Source organism: Bacillus rossius, chromosome 6 (assembly GCF_032445375.1).
Source record: "Bacillus rossius redtenbacheri isolate Brsri chromosome 6, Brsri_v3, whole genome shotgun sequence".
Taxonomy (NCBI): domain Eukaryota; kingdom Metazoa; phylum Arthropoda; class Insecta; order Phasmatodea; family Bacillidae; genus Bacillus; species Bacillus rossius.
The window spans coordinates 1028699-1054237 of NC_086334.1; the positions used below are offsets into that span (position 1 = coordinate 1028699).

General features: G+C 37.9%; 2 protein-coding genes across 5 annotated transcripts in view; both read right to left on the reverse strand.

The window, feature by feature from the left end:
• The window catches only part of LOC134533359 (uncharacterized), a 41045-nt gene extending 34285 nt beyond the window's left edge, over positions 1 to 6760 (reverse strand). Inside the window, exons 1-2 of the mRNA XM_063370879.1 lie at positions 6732 to 6760; positions 6434 to 6516 (exon numbers count right to left, since the gene is read on the reverse strand). Of these exons, the coding sequence (XP_063226949.1) occupies positions 6434 to 6516; positions 6732 to 6760 (112 nt within the window). The remainder of the gene's footprint in view (positions 1 to 6433; positions 6517 to 6731) is intronic.
• A 2017-nt stretch (positions 6761 to 8777) lies between these two features.
• On the reverse strand, positions 8778 to 24182 carry LOC134532458 (alpha-taxilin-like). Of its 4 annotated transcripts, none has more exons than XM_063368868.1 (10): positions 24115 to 24182; positions 20209 to 20296; positions 18045 to 18221; positions 17488 to 17634; positions 15312 to 15506; positions 14516 to 14644; positions 14010 to 14168; positions 13133 to 13346; positions 10927 to 11669; positions 8778 to 10024 (listed from the first exon to the last, which is right to left on the reverse strand). In XM_063368868.1, the coding sequence occupies exons 2-10, from the start codon at positions 20272 to 20274 to the stop codon at positions 9998 to 10000; spliced, it is 1857 nt and encodes a 618-aa protein (XP_063224938.1). In that variant the 5' UTR covers positions 20275 to 20296; positions 24115 to 24182; the 3' UTR covers positions 8778 to 9997. The 4 variants fall into 4 exon arrangements, with proteins under 4 accessions (XP_063224938.1, XP_063224937.1, XP_063224940.1 ...); XM_063368867.1 differs by lacking the exon at positions 24115 to 24182 and adding an exon at positions 23533 to 23640; XM_063368870.1 differs by lacking the exon at positions 8778 to 10024 and having other exon boundaries at positions 10971 to 11669; positions 18045 to 18247.
• Positions 24183 to 25539: the final 1357 nt, after the last annotated feature.

Below are 25539 nucleotides of genomic sequence, written 5' to 3' on the forward strand. Positions count from 1 at the left end.
GCCCCCATGGGCATGGATGCGGATACGCCGCATACGCAACCAGGAGGGCGTTAGAGCCGTTAGCTATACACAGAGGCTGAGGCTACCCATCCCAGCTTATGCACCACCACCAGCCCCCTACCCCACTCAGCTCACCAGCAAGTTGGATGCTCCCTTAGCCCTCCGGAGTTGTCATACAATACAGTGGCAATTCGTTGGTTGGGACCGAGATGGTTCGCGCGGACAGGCACCGTAGCGCGAGGCTCATGCACGCTCTGAGCCTCTCGCCACAGACCAGCTCACTCCAGCAGCGCGGGGGCGAGAGTGGACACGCTACCTCGTGTTACTGAGAGAACATGCTTATAAACAAATACTGGCTGAGCAAACACTATTTTTTTAAACTATGCTAATTATATTTAGTCATTTTTGATTTGTGCTTTAAAACTTTTTTTTTACATTTCTTGGGAAGAACCCCATGTTGGTTCGTATTGGGGCCGTCACGGTCAGATAGTAATTCCAAACAAACAAAAAGTATTAAATAGGCTACTAAACGCACTTGACTTTATAGGTTGAGTTTTTCGTAGCAACTGGTGACTATTAATTTCACGTATTGCATTAAATTATATAATATGCTTAAACGACGACAAATTTTTGGTATCAAAATACAGAAAATAGTTACGACCAAAAAATATTAAATCCAAGATAGCATCTTTCAATTTATCTCTATATCTCCGTATATCCATCTTTCTCCATATCTCCACATATCCATCTAGACTCCATATCTCGATCCATCCATCTCTTTCTTAATATCCATCCCTATAGATTTTATTTCCATCTCTATATATTCCATCACTCTTTATCCATACCTCTATCCATCTCTATCTAATATATAAAATTCTCGTGTCACAGTTTTCGTTGCCATACTCCTCCGAAACGGCTTGACCGATTTTGATGAAATTTTTTGTGCTTATCCGGTATCTATGAGAATCGGCCAACATCTATTTTTCATCCCCCTAAATGTTAGGGGTAGTCCACCCCTAAATTTTTTTTTTAATTTTTGGAGAAAATTTTTTATTTTATTTTTTTTTATAATGTGGCATTAAAAAATACACACAACCCTAAATTTTCACCCTTCTACCCCCAACCCCTAATTTTTAATAGAATTTTATATTTTTCAACCCCGGTCGATAGCTGATCAATTAACACTTGATCAACCTTCCCCGCCTACAGCGAGCTCATTACCTGGATTAACACATAGACCACATATTAATATGAAATTCCATCCCTAAGGGAGTGAAAAAGTGATAATTTCATTTTATAACAGAAAAAAATCATAGGTCATAGACATACAAATAGTGAGGGAGTGTCATTTCTTTATGTCTGCCACACGATCATACACATAGTAAGGTCTGGCAAATTCATATTTTTCTCCTTGGTGAGACCAGCCCGCTTAGTGGAGCTCGCAGCGGCTAGCAAAATAAAGGCGCTCATAACCGTTTTGTTCTTAACTTCGTCAATAGATAGAGTTAGTTGCCTTGAATTTTAAACACACCATCGTTTGATGCGTTTGTCATGTCTTTAATTTTCGTTTGTTTGTGCCGTATGCGTTACTATACCATTCATCCAATTGCGATGCAATTTTGGTGAGTTGTAATGCGCATGCCCGTGAAGGTTTCTGAGACGGTATAACTATTTTGCAATAGTTGGAGCACAAATCGTTTCAAAAATGTGTTTATTTCATATTATATAGCGGTATTCGTCTGTTTTTGTTGTATAAGTGCACACTAATGACATAATTTATTTAAATATAAAAGAGAGTCAGAGATAGAGTGATATATATAGAGTGAGATAGAGAGAGACAGAGAGATAAGTTGAGATAGAGCGAGGTATAGAGAATGAAATGGGTTAGATAAAGAGATATATAGATGTATATAGCTATATAGAGATTTATATATAGAAGAGATAGAGATAGTGTGAGGTATATATGTAAATATGTAGATATAATGAGATAAATAGCGATAGAGAGATGCATAGATATATAAAGATGTAGATAGAGATAAATATATGTTTAGAGAGATGGATAGATGATTTGTATATGTGTAACTACTTCAAACATATTACAAAACATAGCTGAATGAGGCATTGCAATGCATGTCGAGCATTAGCTAGATAATTGAATTTTTTCTATATTTGTAATCTCTTATTTTTAAGCTTTTTTCTATATTACTTTATAGAGTCTAGATTACATACAGACCAGGTAAATAACTATAAACTGGCAGAGCAACGTCTGTCGGGATCTGAAAGTGATATAAATTATTTTGCACACTTGACATTCAAATTAAGAAGACAATTACTAACTACATCTGATTTCGAAAAAGGTACCCTTCATCATGTATTCAGCCCGGGCAACGCCGGGTACTGCAGCTATAAATTCCCTAGAAATAATTTATATGGCAAAACAACGTTTGCCGGGTCAGCTAGTACATCTATAATAATACATCTATATCTATATCTATATCTATATACCCATCTATATATATATACATCTTTATCTATCAATATCCATCGATATATATATTTGTTTATTTATTTATCTCTCTATAGTTCTCTATCTCTCATAAATATCCATGCTAGTCAATCGTGCTGAACTCATATTACGTAAAACAAATATAATTTTGAAAATAGCTGCTTCTGGGTATTTATGTTCAAACAAATGGATTATGTCATTCCATCCTGTTTGTCTTGGGGAAAACTCGGTGAGTGAAAGTGAAACTTGCCTCTCACGCACGTCCCTTGTGATTTGGCGCAAAAAAGGTCCATTGGTTGCACAACAATGATGCTAGAGACGAGGCAAATTGCGCATAACGGGACTTTCACAGAGCACTTTACTTGTAGAGTGTTTCCTGGGTAAGTTTACACAACACAGCACGACTCTTGGGACTCGAGTTTTTTCGTGGGGAAGGAAACAACACTGGCGTTGTAAATAGATTATTGACGTGACAACGTCTAATAAATCGATGAACGCCGGCTGCACGCACGAAAAAGTGTCCCGTTACGCATATTGTCCCGTTTCGCTTTGTCCCATTACGCTCATTTTATATTGCTCTTTGCTAACCTGAACCTCCTAGCATTGCGACCGAGTCCGTGGCGTAATTCTGTTTTCATGCATTTCAATGTAACATTTTCATTGCTCTTTGCTAACCCGTTCCTCCTAGCATTGCTGCAGAGTCCGTGGCGCAAATATATTATTTTTGACTGCATCTTGGTGTTGGGTAAGCCATTTTCCTTCACATCATCCTTGAAACACTCCCATTCGTTTCCTACTTTTCCTATCATCGTCCTATCCTTAATAGAATAACACAGATTGAAATAAGTTAAATAGCAAACATGTATAAAAGTTATAGTTAAATAGCAAACATGTATAAAAGTTATAGTTAAAATAATCTCTTCGTTAAAGTAATAAACATATTTGAATTAATGAGTGCAAATAAAAGTAAATTTATCAATGAATATGTAGATTTCATTTCACTCCTTCTTTGTATCCATACAAAATAGTGATAATTCAATAAAAATGATTCAATTTTATTCATAAAAGTATGCAATCATTTCATCAATGTTTTGTTATGACGTTGTGACGTTAAACTATCGTCCGTAAACCGACTTTACAGACAGCCAATTTTTTTTTAAAAGGAAATACATCCTTTCATACAAAAAAAACTTTGGGCTGGATAGATTCCCAAAATTAAATCTAAACTGGAAAGACCTCGGCTACATTCTAATTAAAATCTAAAATAGTCCTTTCTGTGTTGGGGTTGTATGTAGTAGCTGTATGGAATGCAGCAAAACTGTGTCCTGACCTCCAATGTTCATGTTGAGTTCTGCATGCGACCATAAGTAACCTGTTCCCTTCAACTTGCTCGACTTTGCTTGAAAAAAAAAGTATGTTTCATTGCAAAGATATTATAAGATGATCCAATTAATATTTTTTTCCAGCAAGAAACAAGGTAACAAGGTACAAAACAACTGTCTCCCTCTCTGCCAGATGAAATATGTGTTCTATTACAAATTCGTTTATATTTTTGTGCGTTGGTGCTGCTATCTCTGGTATTTTTAACTTAACAATAGTATCGATGATTGCAAAACGTCCGCCATACAGAAGTCTAAGATGTCCATCAAGTTCTGTCCCTGCCCGAACACGCCCGAATATTCACCTTCGGCCAACTTCGGGATTTGTTTTTTTTTTTTTTTGCGCAGGAAAAATAAATTCAAATATTAAAAGTGGTCGGTTAGGTTAGCTACATTAAAACACTTTAAAACACTATGGACGGTTAGTTAGGTTAGTATAGCTACATTAGAATAAACAGATATATATATATATATATATATATATATATATAAACCCGAGGTTGGCCGAAGGTGAATATTCGGGCATGTTCGGGCAGGGACAGAACTTGATGTACATCTTAGGCTTCCCGTCCGCTATAATGTGTTGAAACCGGTGTCTAGCCTGACGCAGGGCACCGTTCATGAAAATGGTTGCCGATCTGTTGCTATACTGGGCTGTTCTCGAATGCGGCCCGCAGTTGGGTGACGGTTGAGCCCGCACGAGGCCTAAGTGACGGGCGCGCCTCTACGAGTCTCTGGCCGTCACCCAGCTGGAGTCCACACGTCCGGGTTCCCGAGGTCACGAGGTCAGAGCGCCCGGCATCCACTGACCCCCAGTCAAGCGCCCAATAGTCCACGTTCGCGCAGCTTCGGGTTTATTCTCCTGTCGTGGAAGGTTAGGTCTGTTGCGTCAAAACATTTCTCGTAAAAAAAGGGGGTGATTGTCTCTAATGTCGGTTTACGGACGATAATTTTACGTGATAACGTCACAAGAAAACATTGATGAAAAATTGCATACTTTTTAACTATCAAATATTATTTACAGTTTTTTTTTTTTGCAAATTTAATTTGAATAATTTGTTTCAATATAATCACGAACAATTAGTTAAAAAGCCGGCCTTAACCTGTTTGATTTTATAGAAGATTTTCTCGCACGCATGGTTGGGCGGTTCTTGCACGCTCGGCTCAGGCGGAACGTTTCAATTTTTCGTGCGTGCAGCCGGCGTTCATCGATTTATAACACGTTATCACGTCAAAAAATTCCTTTATGTTTCCGCTCGTCTAGATTATGCAACTTAATTGAGAGGTTAGTTATTTTAGTTCAGTTACACGAATAATACATAATAAAATACTTTTAAAAGTATTTAAATAGTCACAAAAGTTTTTTTTTCGCACGTCTAGTTGGTTGTAATTAAAATGAAAAGGTGGTTGGATTAGAAGTCACTTTTAAAATACTATAAAAACTTTCGAAGTGTATGTATTCTGTAAAATAGGTTCTTTATCCCCTCCCCCTTATCGCGGAGTTGCAGTACGTGCAGTCTGCCTGGTGTCAACCCGGGAAGCGCGTTCCGTCCAGACTGAAGACAGGGACGTCAGAACATTCATCTACAAGGATCGAGAATCTAAACATTAATAAAACGTTAATAAATGCTGTTTCTAACATTTGTGCTTATCTACAATACAACTAATATATGTTTCAGTACATCGTGTAATAGATTTACTGCTGATAAGGTAATACTTTTTTCAAACCAAAGTAAAACTTAAAAAGATAACACACAGTGGTCCTAGTTAACGATAACAAGAATTTCAAAATGTACGTCTGTGCAACATAAAGTTAACTTCAAATTCTCTGGATTTAAAACTATATTCATTTTTTAATTGGCTGATTTCCACACAATAAGTTTTGAAGGAAAATGTTTTTGAGGGCAATATGTATGTGTTCTTGCCAAACACTTTGTGTCCTCAACAGAACTATTGATGAAAAATGTCGTGAATAGATATTTGGAGACAGGTTATAATGTATACGTGTATACGTTTGAATGGCATTTGCATTGGGTTATGGACGCCACGGGTAGTTTTGACACAGTAAACCAATAATAAAATACCGAAATTCGTATGATCCAACCATAACTATGCAATACGGACAGAATGTAAAATGCAGTAGCAGCCTATGAACAAAATGCATTCACTGGTTGGCGTAAAAGTGTGTGCAGTCTAGCCTGGAACCAAGAAATAGCGCAAATTTAGAATGAACTTTAAACACTTAATTAGAAAAATCACCATGCGTACACATATTTCCGACTTTTCACGAATACATTTAGTAAACAAACCCTTTTAAAAAAAAAAATCCACGAATGACAGCGTTACCAACGCCACAGTTTGGCCATCTTTCGAAAACAAAATCCGGACGTTCGCTTCAGGAACGTCAACCCTCGTGACGCGATGGCTATATAATATATTACTTGTACTCGGGAAGTGAGTGACACGGATGTATCAAGCGTGACTGGCCTGGCCGCTGGTGCGGTTCCAGGGCCGCCGAGGTTAGGTTCCTGCGGGGCATCGAACTCACCGAGCGCGGCCGCCAGGCAGAGCAGCCACAGGTGGCGCCTCATCGCAGCTGTGGGAGTGTGGGTCCTCTGGAGCGACAGCACACTGCGCGCACGGGGGCCGGACTGCGCGGCTGACCCACTCAGGAGTCCGAGGAGCGCCGGGCGGGCTAACGGTGCCTGCTAGAGGGGGGGAGGGCGGCGACCTTGGGACGCCAGCTGAGCGGCGGGGCTGCCGGAGAAAGTCTCGTCCTCGCCTGCAGGGGGGTTATGGTCAAGTGCGAGTTTCTAATCCCTCCGCGCTCCGCCATTGACACCCACTTCCCCGTCGTCGCAGAACAAACAGCCATTTCGTATGGGAATAATTTCTTTGGCGCTGTTTATTTGGTTTCCGTAAACCCTGTATCATGGGCACAAATATGTAGGATTCTCAAGGCACCCCCTCCCCCCTCTACTTCCCCCCCCCCCGGCTGAATTTTAAAATTCTCAGGGAGGGAGGGGAAAGCGCAACCCGAGAATTTTGTGTGTGGGTTATACTGGCACACGTCACAGTCACAGCTTGTATGTTGCATACTGCCCATAGTTTGGCCTATGTGCATACAACAAGCAGAAAACTTTGAAATGTAAAGAAAGTATTCCGCGAGACATATTTTTTGACATTTATGTTATCAACCCCGTTTCACAGTCACAATTGTGAAAGCACAAGAGGGACTCCTCAGTGAGGAGCTTATTAATTCCAGGGGGAACCAGACCCCCCCCCCTCCCCCGGGATATCTACGCCCATGACCGGTTTCATGTAACTTGTCTGGAATCTGACAGTTCACGAAACTTGTGCGAGTAGTACCCATTTCCAATCTGTCACTTAAAAGCTCTCACGTGTGTTTGTCCATGATCACTGAACAACCACATGAAGATGTTTAAACTATTGACAAAACAACAGTGGTGGAAGGATAGGTAGACCGTCAATAAGAACTAATATTGATAACTTAAAGGTTTGAGACATGTTACATCACAGTAATACTTAATGTTGTTTTAGACCAATTTTTGATATGTAAACATAGTAACTCTCAGTTTACAGCATTTGACCGGAGTAATTTAGTGAAAATTGAACGGAAGTTGATGAACGGAAATGTGTCATTAAGAAGGTATACCCATATGTAGTAACATAAACACGTATATAGTCACTTTCATAAACATAAGGGAGCAGATTGGTGTGCCAACTGAAACTTTATGAGAGAGAGAGAGAGAGAGAGTTTAGTACCCAAGAGAAAGGACTCTGTGCTGTTGCCATGCGCCAGTATTGGCTGGTTATTTTTTCCAGGTATTTTTTTTATTGGTTATAAATGATGTCTAAATATTTGTGATTTTTGCCCGAAAAGCCTCGTTGGAAGGGTTCGGTAAATTTGTATACTGCTATGTTTTTGTGAGGGTTGGGCTGTAACTGGCTGGAGAGGTCATGCATGCACTGGTCACTTCCTTCTGGTGGACGCAGAAGCATGTAACCTATTTAGTCAGCACCTGAACGAGGTACCGGCAGGTCAAGTGTCGGACAGTGGTTCACAATAATATATTAATGAAAGTTACAGAGAATTTTGCGGCAGAGTTCTGGGCGCTTCCTTGTATAACCAACCCTTTTAATTGTTTTGAACTTTAAACTAGAATGTTTGACCACAGTCATCAGTATTAGCCCACAAGGATCGAGTGTACTTCTTTGTTCCAAAGGACCGAGTTGTTCGGCTTGTACCGTGAGTTTATGTGCAACCACGGGATTTGACTGCGAACAAACTTTTTTAATATTCATCTTCGGTACCTGCAAAGAAGTCTCAAATTGTTTGTTTTGTACTCATAGAAGAGGTTATGTGCATCTTGTAAATACTACCTGATCTTGTTATCGTGTCTGGAAATGGCTGCCATGATGACTTGAGGGTTTTCGTGAAATAATAATAAAAAAAAAGTTTAAATCAGTGTCCGAGAGACGTTATTCTGATAACCAATCGTTGACAGTAACATTTCCTCTGGAACCTACATGTGTTATTGTCCAATTAATTTCTGCAAATGTTCATGAAACATAAATGTCCCCTACAGGCCAAATATTATGAGCTGGTCAAGGTTTGCAGTGCGATAATACTATTAGTTCAATATTAAAATAGTTGAGTACGAGTGTATGATGGAATCACTAACTTCACAGCATTTTTCTTAAGGTTTTATATATAGATAGTAGATACCTTGAAAAATGTTAAATTTTGCTTGGCATCACTTTAAATGATGGAACAAACTCATTGAATGGGTCAATACATAATCAAACAAGGGACAAAAATACAAAGCAATGTTTGTAGGTAAAATTACAATGAATAAAAACTACAAAAATAAAATGTTGCAAAATGTTTATTTTTCAATAGCAAACACCAAACACTGTCAAAAGTTGGACGGTAGATTTTACAGACACCGAACATGTCCACATTTGACATATTTTGGTACATTTGTGAGCTGTCAGCGAAAGACACCAATAACAGCAGAAAATTTCTTCACAGAGCTTTGTTGTTGGCAGAAAAAAAGTCTTACCTAATAAATAATGTGTACTGGGTGTCACTGGACTCACCTTTTTTGAATTAGCTTCCGTAATTCCATGCTGCTTTGGAATATATGTTATTCAATCTGAAGAACTCAATATTTTTGCCAGGTGTTAACATCAAATGTTTTTAAGGACCATTGAATCCCATGCCAAAAAAAGTTTAAAAAAATTGAGTTCGAAAATTAGAAAAAGATTGGAAGTGACAAAATTTAAAATTCAAAGACTATAAATATATGCAAAAAAAATTTTAGTTAGGAAAAAAAATTGATTTTTTGTTGCATTAAAAAATGGACAAGAACAAGAGTACTCGAAAAGTGGTACTCGTGATGAACCTACACCAAAAGAAAAAAAATTGCTGGTTAAACCAGTTTACATGGAGACATTGGCGAAATTTTTCTCTAATTCATACCAACTATAGATCTACATAGGCATGTTGTATGCAAAAAAAAATTAATCAACATGCAAATTGAAGAAATTTCCTCCTTCACACAATTTTAAGCCTTAAGGAGGTGCTTTACAATTTATTTTGCCCCAGTAAATATTACTAAAACATGGCTACAGATTTCACTAGTAAATCTTTTAAAATAAACATTTCGTTGATGAGTTTCTTTTACTATACTAAAACAAAAACAGAATTTCTTAATTCTAATCTCAGTAAGGATTTGATAAAACAATAAAGCCCTGTAAGTCTTATTATAATGTAACACAATTACTTAGTAATAAAATTAAAATTTTTAAAATATTACAAGAAAACTAAACATATAATCAGATTCACTTTTAAATTTAACACAAAATAAACTTCTTTGAAGCACGGCCCTAAAACCAAGTTAAACTTCAATGGATTTTTTTTTTTGGAAATATAGTTATCATAGGCAATGCAGCAAAAACAGTTGCAACACCAGTTAAAAACTATCTAGATAAACACTGCACTTGTTCATCAGATCACTGCTAGATGTGTCCACTGCTTAGCGACACTATACATCCATGCGCCGAGAGCTCAAACTATGGTGGGCATTTACTTTTTACCTTTCTTACCAGCATCCTGTAAACAGCACAACATATTTTGTGACTATATGCGAAATTTCCAGCATTTAGAAGTTATTGCCATTATTGGAATAAGGAAATTGTAGGAAGAGGAGAACAAGAAAATAATGAAACAAATGTAACAAGGATACCGTGTGGAAGAGGAAATTACACAGCAGTGTAAAAGATAAATACAAATGCTATGCACCTACAACATATAACACAAAACCAAGGATGTTGGATGATGGATAAAAGTACCATAAGCAAAATAACATAATTTACTAAGTATGATGGTAGTCATCTTTGAAAGACTAAAAAAAGTGCATAATGGAAAGATATTAAATACACAGTTTAGATATAAAAAAAGAAAAAGGAAAAATTATCAAGCAGAGTTAACAAGTATAGAAAATGAAACCAGAGAGTATACCAAGAAATAAGACACAAAAAAAAATGACACTTCACTGAAAGTAAACACAAGACTTTTAACTGTTTTATTCTAAGTATGCCAAAGATCCGTGAATGTTGACAGGTTGCTATTGGCAACTCTGTTATTTTACGTAGTTTTGACTAACCATCTGACTTTAAGCAAAATTTCTGTAAAAGAAAATTTATTCTTAACGAACTATCAAAATTTTAGCAAAAAAGATTTTATTTATTACACACAAAATTTTTTTACAAATACACATGCATAAAACCATAGTAACTGATTAGAAAAAAAATTAATTTTTTTTCTACATTAATAATTTTTTTTAAAAAAATGAAGAAAAAAGACAAATATCTACAAACTAATTATACACTAAAAAAATAACTGAACGCAGAAATAATAAAATTCGTATATTGTTCATAATAGAGCAAACTTAAGAGAATTTGATACTAAACTGAAGAATTTTTTTGATAATCCACATTTTGACCTTCTCTCACCTTTTTTTTCTTGACCTCATTTTCTGGGCTGACCTCGAGCGGCAGGTTCTCTTCGGGCAAGAGAATGGCGTGGCCGTTGGCTATGGGCTTGAACAAGATCTCGTCCGAGACGTCGGCGGCCCGGCAGCTCACGTCCGGCGCGACGGGCAGCCGGGGCAGATTCAGCGCAGCCGAGTCAGGCGGGCCGCCGGTCTCTTGTCCGCAAGGCAGGGGCTGCAGGCCGACAGCTGGGAGAGCCCCCTCGGCCAGTTCCTCTCCTTCCCCCGGGGCGAGCGCGGACGACGAACGATCCAGGCGGGGCACCGTCGGAGAACTCGCGACGATATTCTCGTCCGGCGAAGCAGCCGTGCCACGGACCCCAAACGACGGCGCCGACGCGCTTCCCGTCGTTTCGGGTACATCTGTATGAACTTCCGGTTCTGCAGTTTCGTCGTGCGTTTCCTTGCCCGACGCTCCCACCGTCGGGTTGCCGACGCAGTCCACCCTCTCTTGCGCCGCCCTCTTGCTGGAGGACTTGGACTTGTCGGCCGCACAGCCGCAAGAGCCGGCCCTCGGCGGCGCTGGGTCGGCCTCCCCCGCCGCCTGGCGAGCCTTCGCCCGGGCCTTGGACGGGCACTCCGCCTGGTCCAAGGTGCTCCCCGGCGCCAGCTGCAGGCCGCCCAAGGACTCCGTCAGCCGGTCGCACACACTCTGCAGCTCCGACGTGAGGCTCCCGGCTTCGCCCGCTGGCTGCCCCTTCAGCTCTGCAAGCACAACCATCCACAGGCTACAGCATGCACGGCAATACCATCCACATTATAAATGTGACGGAACAACACATACTTCTAACTAATTACACTTTACAAATTGAAACTAAAGATGTGAACGCAATCTGGTATGTACATTTATACAAATCTTTGAATTAGGTAATCTATGCATGAACACAAAAAGAACATGTAGCAGTGTTTTCAATCACATGGAAGATAAAGAGATAAGTTATTATATTATACAGACAACTAAATGAACACAAACAAAAGTTCTCAACACTTTAAAATGCAAGGCAAGATACACAAGATTTTCCCACCTCTACTTCAGCATGCGCCCAGGATAAAAAAAAGTCCCACCTCCGACAGTCCATGCTTTACAAAAAAGGGTCAATAAACTTTATTTACTGTATTATTACAGTATAGTCTCCATATAGTCTATGTCTATAGCAAATTTATAATTCTCCCTTTGGTTTTATTTTCAAATATGTTTTTACTTAAGTTCTGTTTTCAACTTGAAAATTTTTCTTTGCAACATACCTAAAATGAAGTATAAACGGGCAAAATCAATCAGGTAATAGTCTGCAACAAGATGAGAGGTCAGTGAGTATGCCAGCGACAGCTAAATAACCAATAATAAGTGTCTTTGCTTCCAATGAAAGAACATAAATGTGTGGGTTAGCTAAGAATCAAGTTTAGACCATTTCTGACTGACATAGTGGGACCTCACTGTAAACATACGTATAAAGTATTTCACTTTAAAGGACTTCTCACTTTAAAATTTTATAGAGACAATATTTTATGGTTTTATTTGCAGGCCAATATTGATTTTAAAACAAGAGAATTTGGTGTTATTAGTTTTATATTTTATTAAATCTGTTTATTAAAACAAATGTGACACTTAAATGTTGAATGATACTATTTTCTCCAAAACAATGTTATTTTGACTGATACATGATGCACTTTTACAGTATAATAATTTGTAATAAGCAAGACTAACTTTTCATAACAAATAAAATAGATCTGTTGAGTATGTTTGTGTTTGAAAAATTTATTAATGTCGTAATCTAACAATGAGTAACTAATAAAAGTTGCAAAATAAAAAAAGAGTACATTTTTACAATTTTTTTTATACATAAAATGTGGTAAAATCTTTATGATAAATAAATAACTTTCATGGAATTTATTATTTCAAAAAGATTACATACTTGTTATTTGTTATCAGAAGTAAGTTTCGAGTGAAAATGCTCCTTAGTTTCGTGATTTTAATTACATTTCGGTGGTTTGTGGTGTATTAACTTGAAATTGTGGTGTTATATGGTTAATTGACGTGCTTCTCTGTGTTAATTTTGGTTTTATCGCAATTCACCACATAATCTTGTCTCTAGTTATTAGAGCATAATTTCCTCGACATCTTCCCTTGAATGTTTTCCCCTGGAACACAGACTGCGACTGGCTCCTACCGAAGGCCCTGAGCTGGGAGTGCAGCGCCGTGCGCTCCGCCTGCAGCGTGCGACACAGCTTCTGCAGCTGCAGCAGCTTGCGCGCCGTCTGCGCCAGCTCCGCGTCCTGCCGCTGCTTGTCCGCGGCCATCTCCAGCAGCGCCAGCTGACTCTTCTCGCAGCGGCCCTTCCACATCAGCGCCTCCTTCTGCATCTTGTCCACCTTCCGCGACATCTGCACACTCCCCGCAGGTGCCCGTCGCTCTCACCACCGTGCACAAGGCCACAGTTTCATGTTTCATCAGGACCGGGACGTAAAGAAAACAACACAATCTTGGATAATACAACATCTGCACATCTCACCACAGACACACCCTGAGCCACCGCGCAAGGCGGGGTACAATGCCACGTTTTCATATTTGATCGGGACTGGGAAATAAAAACAGCACAATCTTACATTATTATGAATTGCAAAAATGTAAACCAACGTTATTTTGACTTGGAAGGCGTCATAAAACAAAAAGTTGTCTGACGGATCACAGATTTTTTTTTCCTTCTAACGCAAACTTTTCTCCCCGTGAAACATGAAACAGCACGTCATAAGCTGAACAACAGCGTGGACCCAGTGGAAAATCGAGAGTCGCAAGACGTTAAAAAAAAAAAAGATGAACGAATTGACGAGAAGATTTAAAACTCGCCAACTCCGGATTTGTGAAAGACGGGGTGAGTGAAGGTATTAGCTTGATCTACATTATACATTGCAACGTACCAGAAATTAAAAACCCGTCTTCCTTATCGTAATAAAAAAAAATGGTAAGTAAATACCACATGTTCACTACTTGCATTAGTCCCTACAGGCAAGTGTCGCGAACAAGGCCACTGGGAACACAACGGGCACCTTGTCCATCTCGTCCTTGAAGCCCCCGAACACCTCGCTGCTGCGCGTGAGGGCGTCCTGGAACTCGTCGAACTTGCCGGTGTAGAGGCCGACCTGCGAGCGGAGACTGGCCTCCGTGGCCCGGAGCTCCTGGCACTCCGCCTGGTACTTCTGCAGCTCCTGCCCACACGACACACCTCGTACAGGCCTTGGTTCTTGTTCAATGAGAGCTTTGTACTTCATGATTTTTGTTAATGTGGTTTCACTGTACTAACTTAAGCAGAAGTTTTACACTGCCAATTTCAATGACAATTACTAACGCAAAAAATACATACTGCTTAACGTTGCTCCCAATTATTGCAAAATAAGCAGCAACAATATGCTAGTTTATTCAAAAAGTTTTCTTTCAAAATATACCTTTGCTTTAAAACTTTGTATTTACCTAGTCACCCGTCATTTCAAAACTGATTTGAGATGTGATACTTCATTCGGAAACCTACTAAATATCTTGGGAAGACCACACTCACCATCATGAGTTGCTGCTTCTCCCGTAGCAAGGTCTCCTTCTCCGCAGCTATCTCCAGCTGTGCCTTGGCCAGCTTCGCATCTGCCAGCTGGGACTCCAGCTGCATCTGCCTCGACATCTTCTCCACTTGCTGCTCCCCGCACGCACACAACCAACACACACAGAAATTAATTCCTTCACTAGATTGATCTGCAGTTGGCGGGACCTCTAAGCTTATTAGTTTCACTATGTTGTGGTGGTTGAGAGAGATCGCATACCTCCCCTTACTTTGCTGCATTGTCACAAGGTCACTATAGCCCCAGGCCCAAAATGTTCAGGCACAAATTAAAAGGTTGGTCTAAGAGATTCACGAAATTTATTGCAATTGAGGTTTAATTTGGAATATATACGCACATCATGCATTATAATAGAATAAGAACTGAAATGTATTTATCCATTTTTAGCAAAAACCAAGCAGTTAATTTCGGTATCATTATACGCACAGATATTTTTGACGTGATGACGTCTTATAAATCGATGAGCGCCTGCTGCACTAATGAAAAATTGTCACGTTCCGCCTGAGCCGAGCGTGCAAGAACCGGCCTACCATCGTGCGATAAAATCTTCGATAATATCAAACAGGTTAAGGTGGGCTTTTTAACTAATTGTTCGTGATAATATTTAAACTAAATTATTTAAATTAAATTTTTGCAAAAAACCATAAATAATATTTGAAAATTAAAAAGTATGCAATTTTTCATCAATGTTTTGTTGTGACGTCATCACGTGAACCGACTATAGCCAGGATCGCGACGCACCTGCTCCCTCATCTCGTACTGCTCGTACAGGCTCTTGAACTTCTTGGTCATCTCCAGGTTGTCCTCGCGCAGCTTGGAGTTCTTCTCGTTGTTCTGCTGCATGAGCGCGGTGATCTCGGCGAGCGTGCTCTGGAACTTGCCGGACACCTCCTTGCGCTTCTCCTCCTCCTCGCGGATCTTCAGCAGGCTCTCGTCCTGGCGGCAGACACGCTCTCGCTCACTCACACCGCTCTACACCTCTTTCAAACATGCTGCAGGGCCGAGTACAGATGGTAACTGTGATTATGAGATTATTACAGACCTGGTCATGTGGTCAGTTAAATTGTCAAATCATTTAACACTTTTTGATGATAATTAAATTTTTATTATAGATTACATATTTTTTTTTATTGCCTTAGTTTAAGTGGCTAAGTTAAGGCGTACAGCCTTGTCTTACACTTAACCACATACATCTTTACTAACTAGGCACACATACCAATAATTGTCAAAAATACATTTAAATAAAAACTGAATTAACATATAAATACAAATATTTAATAAAAAATAATAAAAAAATTAGCTTATACTATACACATGAGCTACCTGAAGTATAACGTATTATAGGCATACCATAAAAAGGAATTTTTTTTTAATCTATCTAATGCTAAAGTTATAAAGATTTAAATATTGTGTTATGTCAACATTTCTACAACATCAGTTGGGAAATAGCAGCAATATCACTTGACTATCGGAAACCCCGCTTCACACAATACTGAAGATTATAACTGAGACTAGAGCTGTGCCGATACAAATCTGCAAAAGCCGATTTTGCTGATATTTAATTGAATAGGCATTTCTGCATATTCATGATACACTTGTTAATTTTCAGCCAATATTATTGAAAAATGAAAATGCTTTACGAAACCTAAAAATCCACCAATACCCTTTTCACTACATACTTTGAACATCATTTCTTAGCTACGTGTGCCAGTCGTACATATCAAACTTAAACATACTATGTTTTAATAACGTTCTTGAATCTAATACATCGTAAATAAATGTATCACCAGCATGGTAAAGTTAGATAAGAACAAAACTTGCTTTATTTAGAGCACGGCTACCACTCCAAACAACGGAAAATACCAACTGCAAAGAAATGTTCATACCATTGTGACAGAGATTTTTTAATTATCTTATGTAACAGTTTTTAGAATTAAATAAAAAAAATAATAACCAAATAATATACGACTTCACATAACGTAAATACTATTACCGTTTCCTGTGCAAAGCGACTACGTGGTATGTAGTTCCCGTAAATTTTCGCCGCCTCACGCATTAGGATGATTCTGGAATTCCCGTCTTTGAATTATAAACATGTACAAAATCTCTCAATTTTGCACATTTTAAATTCACTTTTGTAATCAATATATTTCATAGTTACCTATTATTAAATAGTATTATTTTCTATAATTACGTATTAAAAAATTAAATATTCCAGATTCCATTAGTAAATTCAAAATTCAATAAGCAACTAACGGGTCATCAACAAACAAATGAAAACAATTTAAAAATACAAGTTAAAAAAAGAGAGGTTATCGTTCGTTTATAAACTAACATACATGTGCAAGTGCATTACATGCTTTTCTTAGAATGAGTTGTTTTGGGTAATTTAGTAAATTTATAAAAATATTTTAACCAAAATGTGTTTTCTCCTGTATTGGTTCGGAATCAGTAACAGTTGTATCGGCATATCGGCGTATCGGCATATCAGCTAAATTTTGTGAATCGGTACAGCTCTAACTGAAATTTTGTTAAGAAATATGGAATGAGAATTTTGGAAATACATTTTCTTGTATTTCATCAAGAGCATCATCTGACAACATTAAATTTTTTTACTTCTACAGGAGATGTAACTAACCCGTTTTTGTGAATTTATTATTATTTATTTAATATTAAAAAATTTGGATTTGTTTGAGCAGGGCACATAATTTAACCGACTGCTACAAATAGTTTTTCCTGTGAAATAATAATAGGTGTTTAGCATTGAATTTTTTTTCTCAGAATGACAACTCTGATAATACTGTCACTAGACACTATTTTATGTCACTAAAAAAAAAATCAACAAATAGAAAATTTTTGAAAAATAATAAAATACCATAGTTGACGGTGGTACACTAAACAAGCCTGAGGAACGCACCTTCACGGCCTTGTTCTGGCGCTGCAGCTCGCGACACAGACTCTCCAGGCGGCTGCGCGTCAGCACGGCCTTGCTGTGCTCCGTCTGCAGCTGCTCCTTCTCGCGCTGCAGCACGCCCATGCGCTTCTCCGCCTGCTTCGCTGTCAGCTGCAACACACGCCCGTCACTCTCCGGGAACAACCTGCTTTCAGTTTCTTAGAATATGTTACAATTGTTAAATACAAAAAACAAAACAAAAAATTCCATATTAGAACTGTTGAATAACAATCATACATAACCCTGATAATTTTTAAATGTTGAAAAACTGCGTTCACAAACTGTTGATAATGTTGTCACTGGATAATCGTTTGGTAGTTAATATAGTTATTTACTAACACTATCAACAGATGTTGTATACATTTCAAATTTTCATTGGCTAAATTTAACAGTGAGACATAAATTGCGAGCTGACTTTGCAAAGGTCGCACGCACAGTCGTGAACTCGGTCCGACCGGAAAAGGGAGGGAAGGAGTCCAAGAGCACGCTATGACACGGGGAGGCACGCGGCCGAGCCACACCTGCAACTTGCGGTTGTCGTCCACGGCCTCGGCATACTTCTTGCACATGGCCGCCAGCTTCTCCTCGGGCGAGCCGAGCGTGCTGAGCGCTCGCAGGACGTACTCCACGCCCTTGTCGTCCTTCTTGCGGCCCTTCTCCTCCCGCGAGCCCCTCCTGGCCGGCGCCTTCCCGGCGGTCTGCCGGCCGCACCCCACCAGCGTTACTTGTGCACCACACACTTCCCTCGCATTTGCTTTCATTTATTTATTTATGTTGTAACATGCCCACCAACAGCCGAGGGCACGACACATATACAAGGACAACATATAAACAATACAAATAAACAAATAAAGTTTAAAAGATAAACATCAAAATATAAAAGAAATACAAAACATAGAAATTATAATGAAATACTAATTGCCGACATTGTAATAAATTTGATAAGAAAATAACACATATTATAGGCTTATGTAAAAAATAATTACATTATATAGCTACACTTTTACAGATTAAGATTATCAATTTTATTGAAATTAGAAATGAGTTGAAAAATTATATGTCTTTTTATGGGATTTTACATACATGTACATATGGTAGATGTTTACGGCTGTTAAATTGGGGAATTATAATACCAGTATTATCAAGAATGAACTTACAATTCAATTTTGAACAGTAACAGTTTTTAATAAATACATAATCCAGATAGATACTGCATTCAGAAAGAGAATCTATTGTAAGCTACAGATATTTTCAACAGATCTTCACTTAGTGTAAATCATGGTTGTAAATTGTCTTTGTAATTACAATCACTTGCACAACCCTTTACACCCATGATATTACACTCAGTGAATATCTGTTGAAAATATTTTTTGGCAGAAACACAAATGCAAGGGATGTAATAAACTAAAACTTTATAAAAAGCCCTTAACGAAGTAATGACCAAAAACTAGAATAAATCAACCTGGCGTGCCAGACCGAGCCTCGCGTGCCCGGGAAGGCGGCTCGGCAGTTAAACCTTGGACTCGTGTACTCGGGAGGGATCGGGTTGGAATCCCGGTCAAGCCATCGTGATTTTGGTTTCCCACGTCTCGAAATCACTCCGAGCAAATGCTGAGGTGGCTCCCACAAGAGGCCACTGCCAATTCTTTCTCCAACTTCCCTGACGAGGTACAGTCAGTATTTTCCCATCTCTAATGACCTTGTGGGCAAGACAAAAAAAAAATCTACTTGAATATTCTAGGATTACTACACATCATTAAACATATTAACTTCATTTAATATATGAGTTTTTATGTAAATGTGTGATTATTTTGTACACATTCCAAGACGTCACAAAATAATTGGTTTTTAAAACCATACGAAGCATAAAACTTTGCAATAATGCAAGAAAGACTATTTTTTGGAAGAAAAAAAATGGGCAAAAGAAATGAGTTAAAGGTGTCTATACAAATCTGTAACAAAATTATCCTGACTGTTCCCTAACCAAAATTTGAAATTTCCCTTGGTTATTTTTTTTTTTTAATTTATGTATTTTTTTAAGATAATAAGGAAAACCCAGCATCCACCATGGCTGGCAAAGATATCTCTCCTCTTTCTTTATTCACACAGAACCTTGCATATTTTAATTTATATGACATGTACATAATTATAATTCACACTTCTCAATAACAGTAGAGCATTTACCCTCCTCCTAGCATCATTTTTCCTTATTTTTATATATGAAAATATCTAGTGTCACTATTCACAACTGGATGAACTTGACACTCATTTATAAGAACAACTTCGTATGTTTGATCACTTGATTCTCCAAACGAAAATCCATCACCAACAACTCTTACAGGAGAAGCTGAACTTGGAGACCAGTGCGACATCCTCGTGTTGCCCCACCGACTGACAATAAAACTGAACAAACAGTGATTATATAAAAGCCCACACTCATTTCTCGCATATTTCTAGGAAAGACTGCAGTATTTTGCTTCACAATTTGTTGAGATGCCTGCAGTAAAAATCAGAGCTGCAAATTTAATAATAATTAGCTGAACTGTGTGAAAACCTTCACTTAAAACAACGGATCCACATTGTAAAATACAGCACATCATAAGCAAGCCCGAGAAATGTGGCCAATAATCCACCCCAGGATGGCTTGACCGCCAGCTCAATGACCGAAGCAAACAGGACGCTCACCAATGGATCTGACGCGGGAGCATTATCCGTACTTGGCGTATCCTCAGTCTGGCCTTGAGCTTCCATGACGTGTTATCTGACTTATTCTCTGAAACAAGTAGTTAGGTGCACAGACATGTTACATACAGTACACCTCATCTGTCCACCAGGAATACTCTTCTGGAGAGGTTGTCCTGCAAAGAAAGGATGCAGATGCTAAACATGACGTTAAACAAGTCAGAGATGGGCGTTACAATAATTCACATATCATGGTCTCAATTATGACTTTAAATTGTATCATACAACTTTTAATAGAAAGAAAAGTTTAAAACATGAATTAAAGTATTCAAGTATGCATTAATATACCCTCCAAACTAAAAAGTAAATTCGGGCTCTGGAGACGCTAAGGAGACGCTAGTGACCTCACAGCACTGGCTGTCCATGAACCAACGCAACATTAAGTCAATTTCAGTTCCTATAATTTCAGGACACTGGACACACATTTCAGAGAACGCTGAACTATAATCCTGATCCAACCATTATAACATTGGTTTTCCAAATTCAGTAGGGGCCTACTAGAGGTAAGAAAATGCTGGGGTCAGTGGCCGATGCAGGGGGAAGATAGGGGGGGATATAATTTCCCCCCCAAGTTGGGAAAGAAATCTGCAAAATATAAGTGAAGGCCGAAAGTTATTAGAGTGTTGCAAACGAGCTGTTACAAAACCTACAATTTCAACCGAGTCAGAAGCTGCATCGCCTACAGCTACTTCTGTAGGCTCATATGTCAGCCTGTGAAATGAACATTTTAACGTGAAAACATTTTTAAAAAAGCTTCCCGCCAGAGTTAGCGATGAAACATTTTTCTTGTCACCAATAATTTCAATACATCTCATGACTCAAGGGTTGTATCGCATATTCTGACAATAGACCACTGTGTTGCCTGTTAGTACACATACACCATCGTGCGCCCACGTCATTGTTTGCCGGTGCGTTGGCCGAGTTGTTGTTTGTGTTCACTGTTCTTGTCGCAGCTGGCTCGTCGACAGCCTACTGTGTTCGTTTTTTTTATAATTCCTCCGACTGAAGTTACTGTGCTGTCTACGTTTTTTTTAATTTTTTGACATTGGCTGATTTTGGCTTATTTTCTGTGTTTGCATATTCATATTTTGTGTTCATTATTGAGGTTTCACATGGCACACAGTGCAACCAGCAAAGGTGGTAGGTCCAAAAAAAAAACTTAAATCAATCTCCCCCTTTACAAGACTCATTCACAGAGCATTGCAATAGGTACATAGTTTTCAGTCTTTCGATTAGTACAATTAGTGCAGTCAGAAGAGACAAGATTTTCATAGCTATTTGCATTTTCATTGAGACAACTGCTCGGATATTAGAAGGTGTATTGCATAGAGCTCTAAAATCTCTACCAATCTAGAACAGTTTGCAAAAAAAGATAGAATTTTTTTAAGAAATTATATTGGCAATACAAAACATTCAATTTAAAATCTAAAAATGCATATTTTTTTTTTTTAAATTCCTGACATTTATCTTAATCAGTCATTAAAATGGTAAGCTATATCTAAAAGTATATCATTTCCTGAGACATAATTATTTTCCAGTAGCATGATCACAGAATATGATTTCCTCCATGTTGAATATTCCAAATATTTGAAACAAGACATGAGCGGTTGTAAGTAGCAAAGGTGATTTATTGAATGTTTTTTTGCTAAGGGTAATAATCAGCTTTATTGATAGCATGGAGTAACATAAACGGAAGAGCGGGGCATTGTCCGTATTGGTCCGTGTCTGCATGCGTGCCATTGTCGACATTCCGTTCTGTGAGATCAGTCTTCATTACATGATCCATCTCCACTTCTATGTCATTGTAGAATGGACCTTAATGATAGTTGTGTATTGTTTAGAACACTAATCCTGTGTACTATGAATCACAAATTTATGATGAACACCTAGTCTTTAATGAAATCTACGTTTATGGTGACAACCTTTTTGAATCAGTCCATTTTACGATACCGGATTCCTAATGGTAGGAAATAAATTAGGGGAAATGTAAGACGTCACAGAAGTTGCAATACCAATGATAACAACTTGATTTCCAAAACAAAGAAAAATATAGTACTTACTTAAAATTGGCAAATGGCGAAAGACAAAATAGCACAGTGAAAGAAAAAAAACTAAAGATCCTTGAGTTTTGGAGAAAACATGGTACAAGAAGGAGTGCATTAATGAGGAAATAAATATTTTTATAAAGTGAATAAATAAGAACACAAGATGTAATAAGTAGATATTAAGAAATTTATTTGTAATATGTGGATATACGTGTAGTAGTTACGAGAGAACCGCAAGGTAGTGTTTATTTATATTAAATTTGTTTATTTAAGTAGAAAACAGTCCCACCCGGGTTAGTCTATTTTGCGATACCGGTATTTTATTTCCCATATTTTACCACTCTACATGCAACTTTTATTTTTCAGTATCATGAAGTATACTAATAAATAGGGCTCGCTGTTATATTTCACAATACCGCAATAACCTGTAACATCTGCAGATATTAATTTATTGAAAATGAAATATTGGTATTGCAAAATAACTAAGACCGGGGAATTACAGTATACTTTACAATATAGAAAAATAAAATGCATGAAAAATAGCATGTTTATAGTGTCTCGCCCAAAACCCCCATATTTCCACACTTGTCTCATAAGAATGTAAGGTGGTGAAGACGTAAGCGACCCCATCTTGGTTACGTCAACAGTATTGTTATGGAATCACAAAGCTAACCCCTCCAATTTTTTTTTCCGAACAAAGAACACGTTAAGATGATTAAAGGTTAGGTTTTGTTACATAAAGTTAAAGTCAAAGAGCAAGTGAACACTTTGATTATGTGATTTATCAATAAACTAAGTTTAAGCTAGAATCTTATGATTCAGGCATAAAATAAACGTCCATTCTGCTCACTTGGTATTCATTAATAGATTAAGTACGTTGAAAATTGTATGGTTGTTTTGAATCTGGCAGCTTGTCTTGAGAAAACATTAATTCGGTAAAATATGTCACAGACCCTTTGCTGCTTTAGAAGAGGTAACATCTTAATGTAAAAAAAAAGAGAGGTTTATCTTTGAATGAAAAATACAGTGAAACGAGCAACTGAATGCACTTAAGTAATAAAAATACAACATCGCCGGTGTTTTTTGGCTTTTTCCAGTATTTAAAACTTCTTCAACAATTTTTCTGTGTGCACACCTTATGTATAACGTATAAAGGACATAATTTAAAAATAGCATTACTAAACACTGTAAACCACTATCCATAAAAACGTTAAATACACACCTTATTTTTATGGGTTAATTAAACATAAATATAAACAAATCCACGAAACGATCATACTAATCAAAACAAAAAGAGTTCAATGTTACCACCATAACCTTTCATTGTAGTCCTCGAAACAATTAAACTAAAACACTTTGTTTAAAACTTTAATTAAAAATTATTCACCAAAAATATTAAACCTATTTGCTTAAAATAATTATTTTTATGTTGAATATAGTTTCACAAATGTTGCCACGGAATTCCTTTTTTTTTATTTGTTTTTATTATCTCGTGCAGTACTGCTGCCCAACGGGTATACGTTAAACTAACTCATGAATGCGACATGTGAATTTTATAATATAATTCTGTAATAAAAATCTATATGTTATTCAAAATATTTCTTGTTAAAGGAAATTACAATCTTCTTTAATCTTTGGGATAATTTTAAAACATATTCCATTGTAAGTTATATAACCTCTAACAAAAAACTTTTCATCCATTTCGCTGACACAACAAAACTCTCCGTTAAAAATATTAAACAAAATGGGTTGCGAAATCGCGACATAATTTGTACGTACCTACCCGAAATATAAAATTACTCACATTTTCTTAGTACTCACGCAGATAAGAAGTCTCAATGCAATCGGCATGGCGTGCACGGGACAAGAAAGTCTATTTTTGAGTTCTATGTTTAGCTCAAAAGCTGAAGAAAAACGAGGGCATGGAGGCATTCAATTGGAGGGACTTTCAAACCGTTCTCAAATTTTTCGGACTCTATTAATCTCTTTCCCCGTTTGCGACTTTATATATGCTTAAGTTGAAAACTCACAGTGGATCACCGAAGAGTTTTGATATGCCATGTTTTTTGTTCGATCCAGTATACGTCGAGTTCTCGTGTATGACGAGTTTACGCAACATAGATCATAGGGTACATTAAAATATAAAGAGTTAAATATATTGAGTAAAATTCTTACAGAAACAGAAGAACATACGCCATATTAGAGCGTTGTGCATAGCCTTTCGCCGCGTGCCTCACTTGAATAAACAACCCTCCCTACAGCATGGCCGCACAAGGGGGGGGGGGGGGGGCTGGGTGGACCCCTGTGTCCAGGGCCCGGGCCTGGAGGGGGCTGGGGGGGTTTACTTTTTAATGTTTAACTATTATAAGTTAGCAATTTAGTAATTGAGAATGAATTGGCCATGAATCTTGACTTTTACGATGTAACTGATGATTTTAGGCCGAAGAAAGCTCGAAAAGCTGTTATTAAACTAAGTAGTCATATTTTGTAGCCAGTGTCTATGATTTACATAGATACTAAATTTATTTTTCTGTAACTATTTATATTTTCATCTCAGTGTGTGAAATAAATTTACTTATTCAGTGTGGTTATTTTTAAGTAAGATAATTTTATAAATAAAACTTAGTTTGGACTTATAAAATAGTAACCTACCCTGTATTTTCAGGTTAAATAACGTTCTAAAAAGAGTTTAGGTAAGAAATATCCTTGCAATTATAATGTAGCACGTGGGGGAGGGTGAGGGGGCCCGTCTCCTATCCTGGGTCCAGGGACCGTAATCGTATGTGGGGGCCATGCCATGCAAAGTGCACAGCATGAATGATGAACTCATAGCAGAGCCGTTCACGCCTGTGAAAAAAAAAGTGAAAGTTTTGTGGGAAACATTCCCCCCTCCCCAAAAACAAAAATAAATCGATTATTTCCACCAACCAACATAAAAAACCCTCTTGTCCAAGAAAATAAATGTTAATAGGATATTACATGTATTTTTTTTTTCAAACAGTCTCGTCAACAGCTAAGTCATTAGAGACAAAACAAACTAAGAATTATGGGGCAAGGATTGGTCATGGTCTGTAATAAGGCACCGTCCTCGCATTTGCCTGGGTTAGTACAAGAAACAATAGAAAATTCCACTCAGGATGCCTTGCACCGAGCTGCGAACCCAGGTCCATTGGACTGCAGGGCCTGTGACATACCGCTGCGCCACCTTTCTGTGTTTGTTGGACATCTA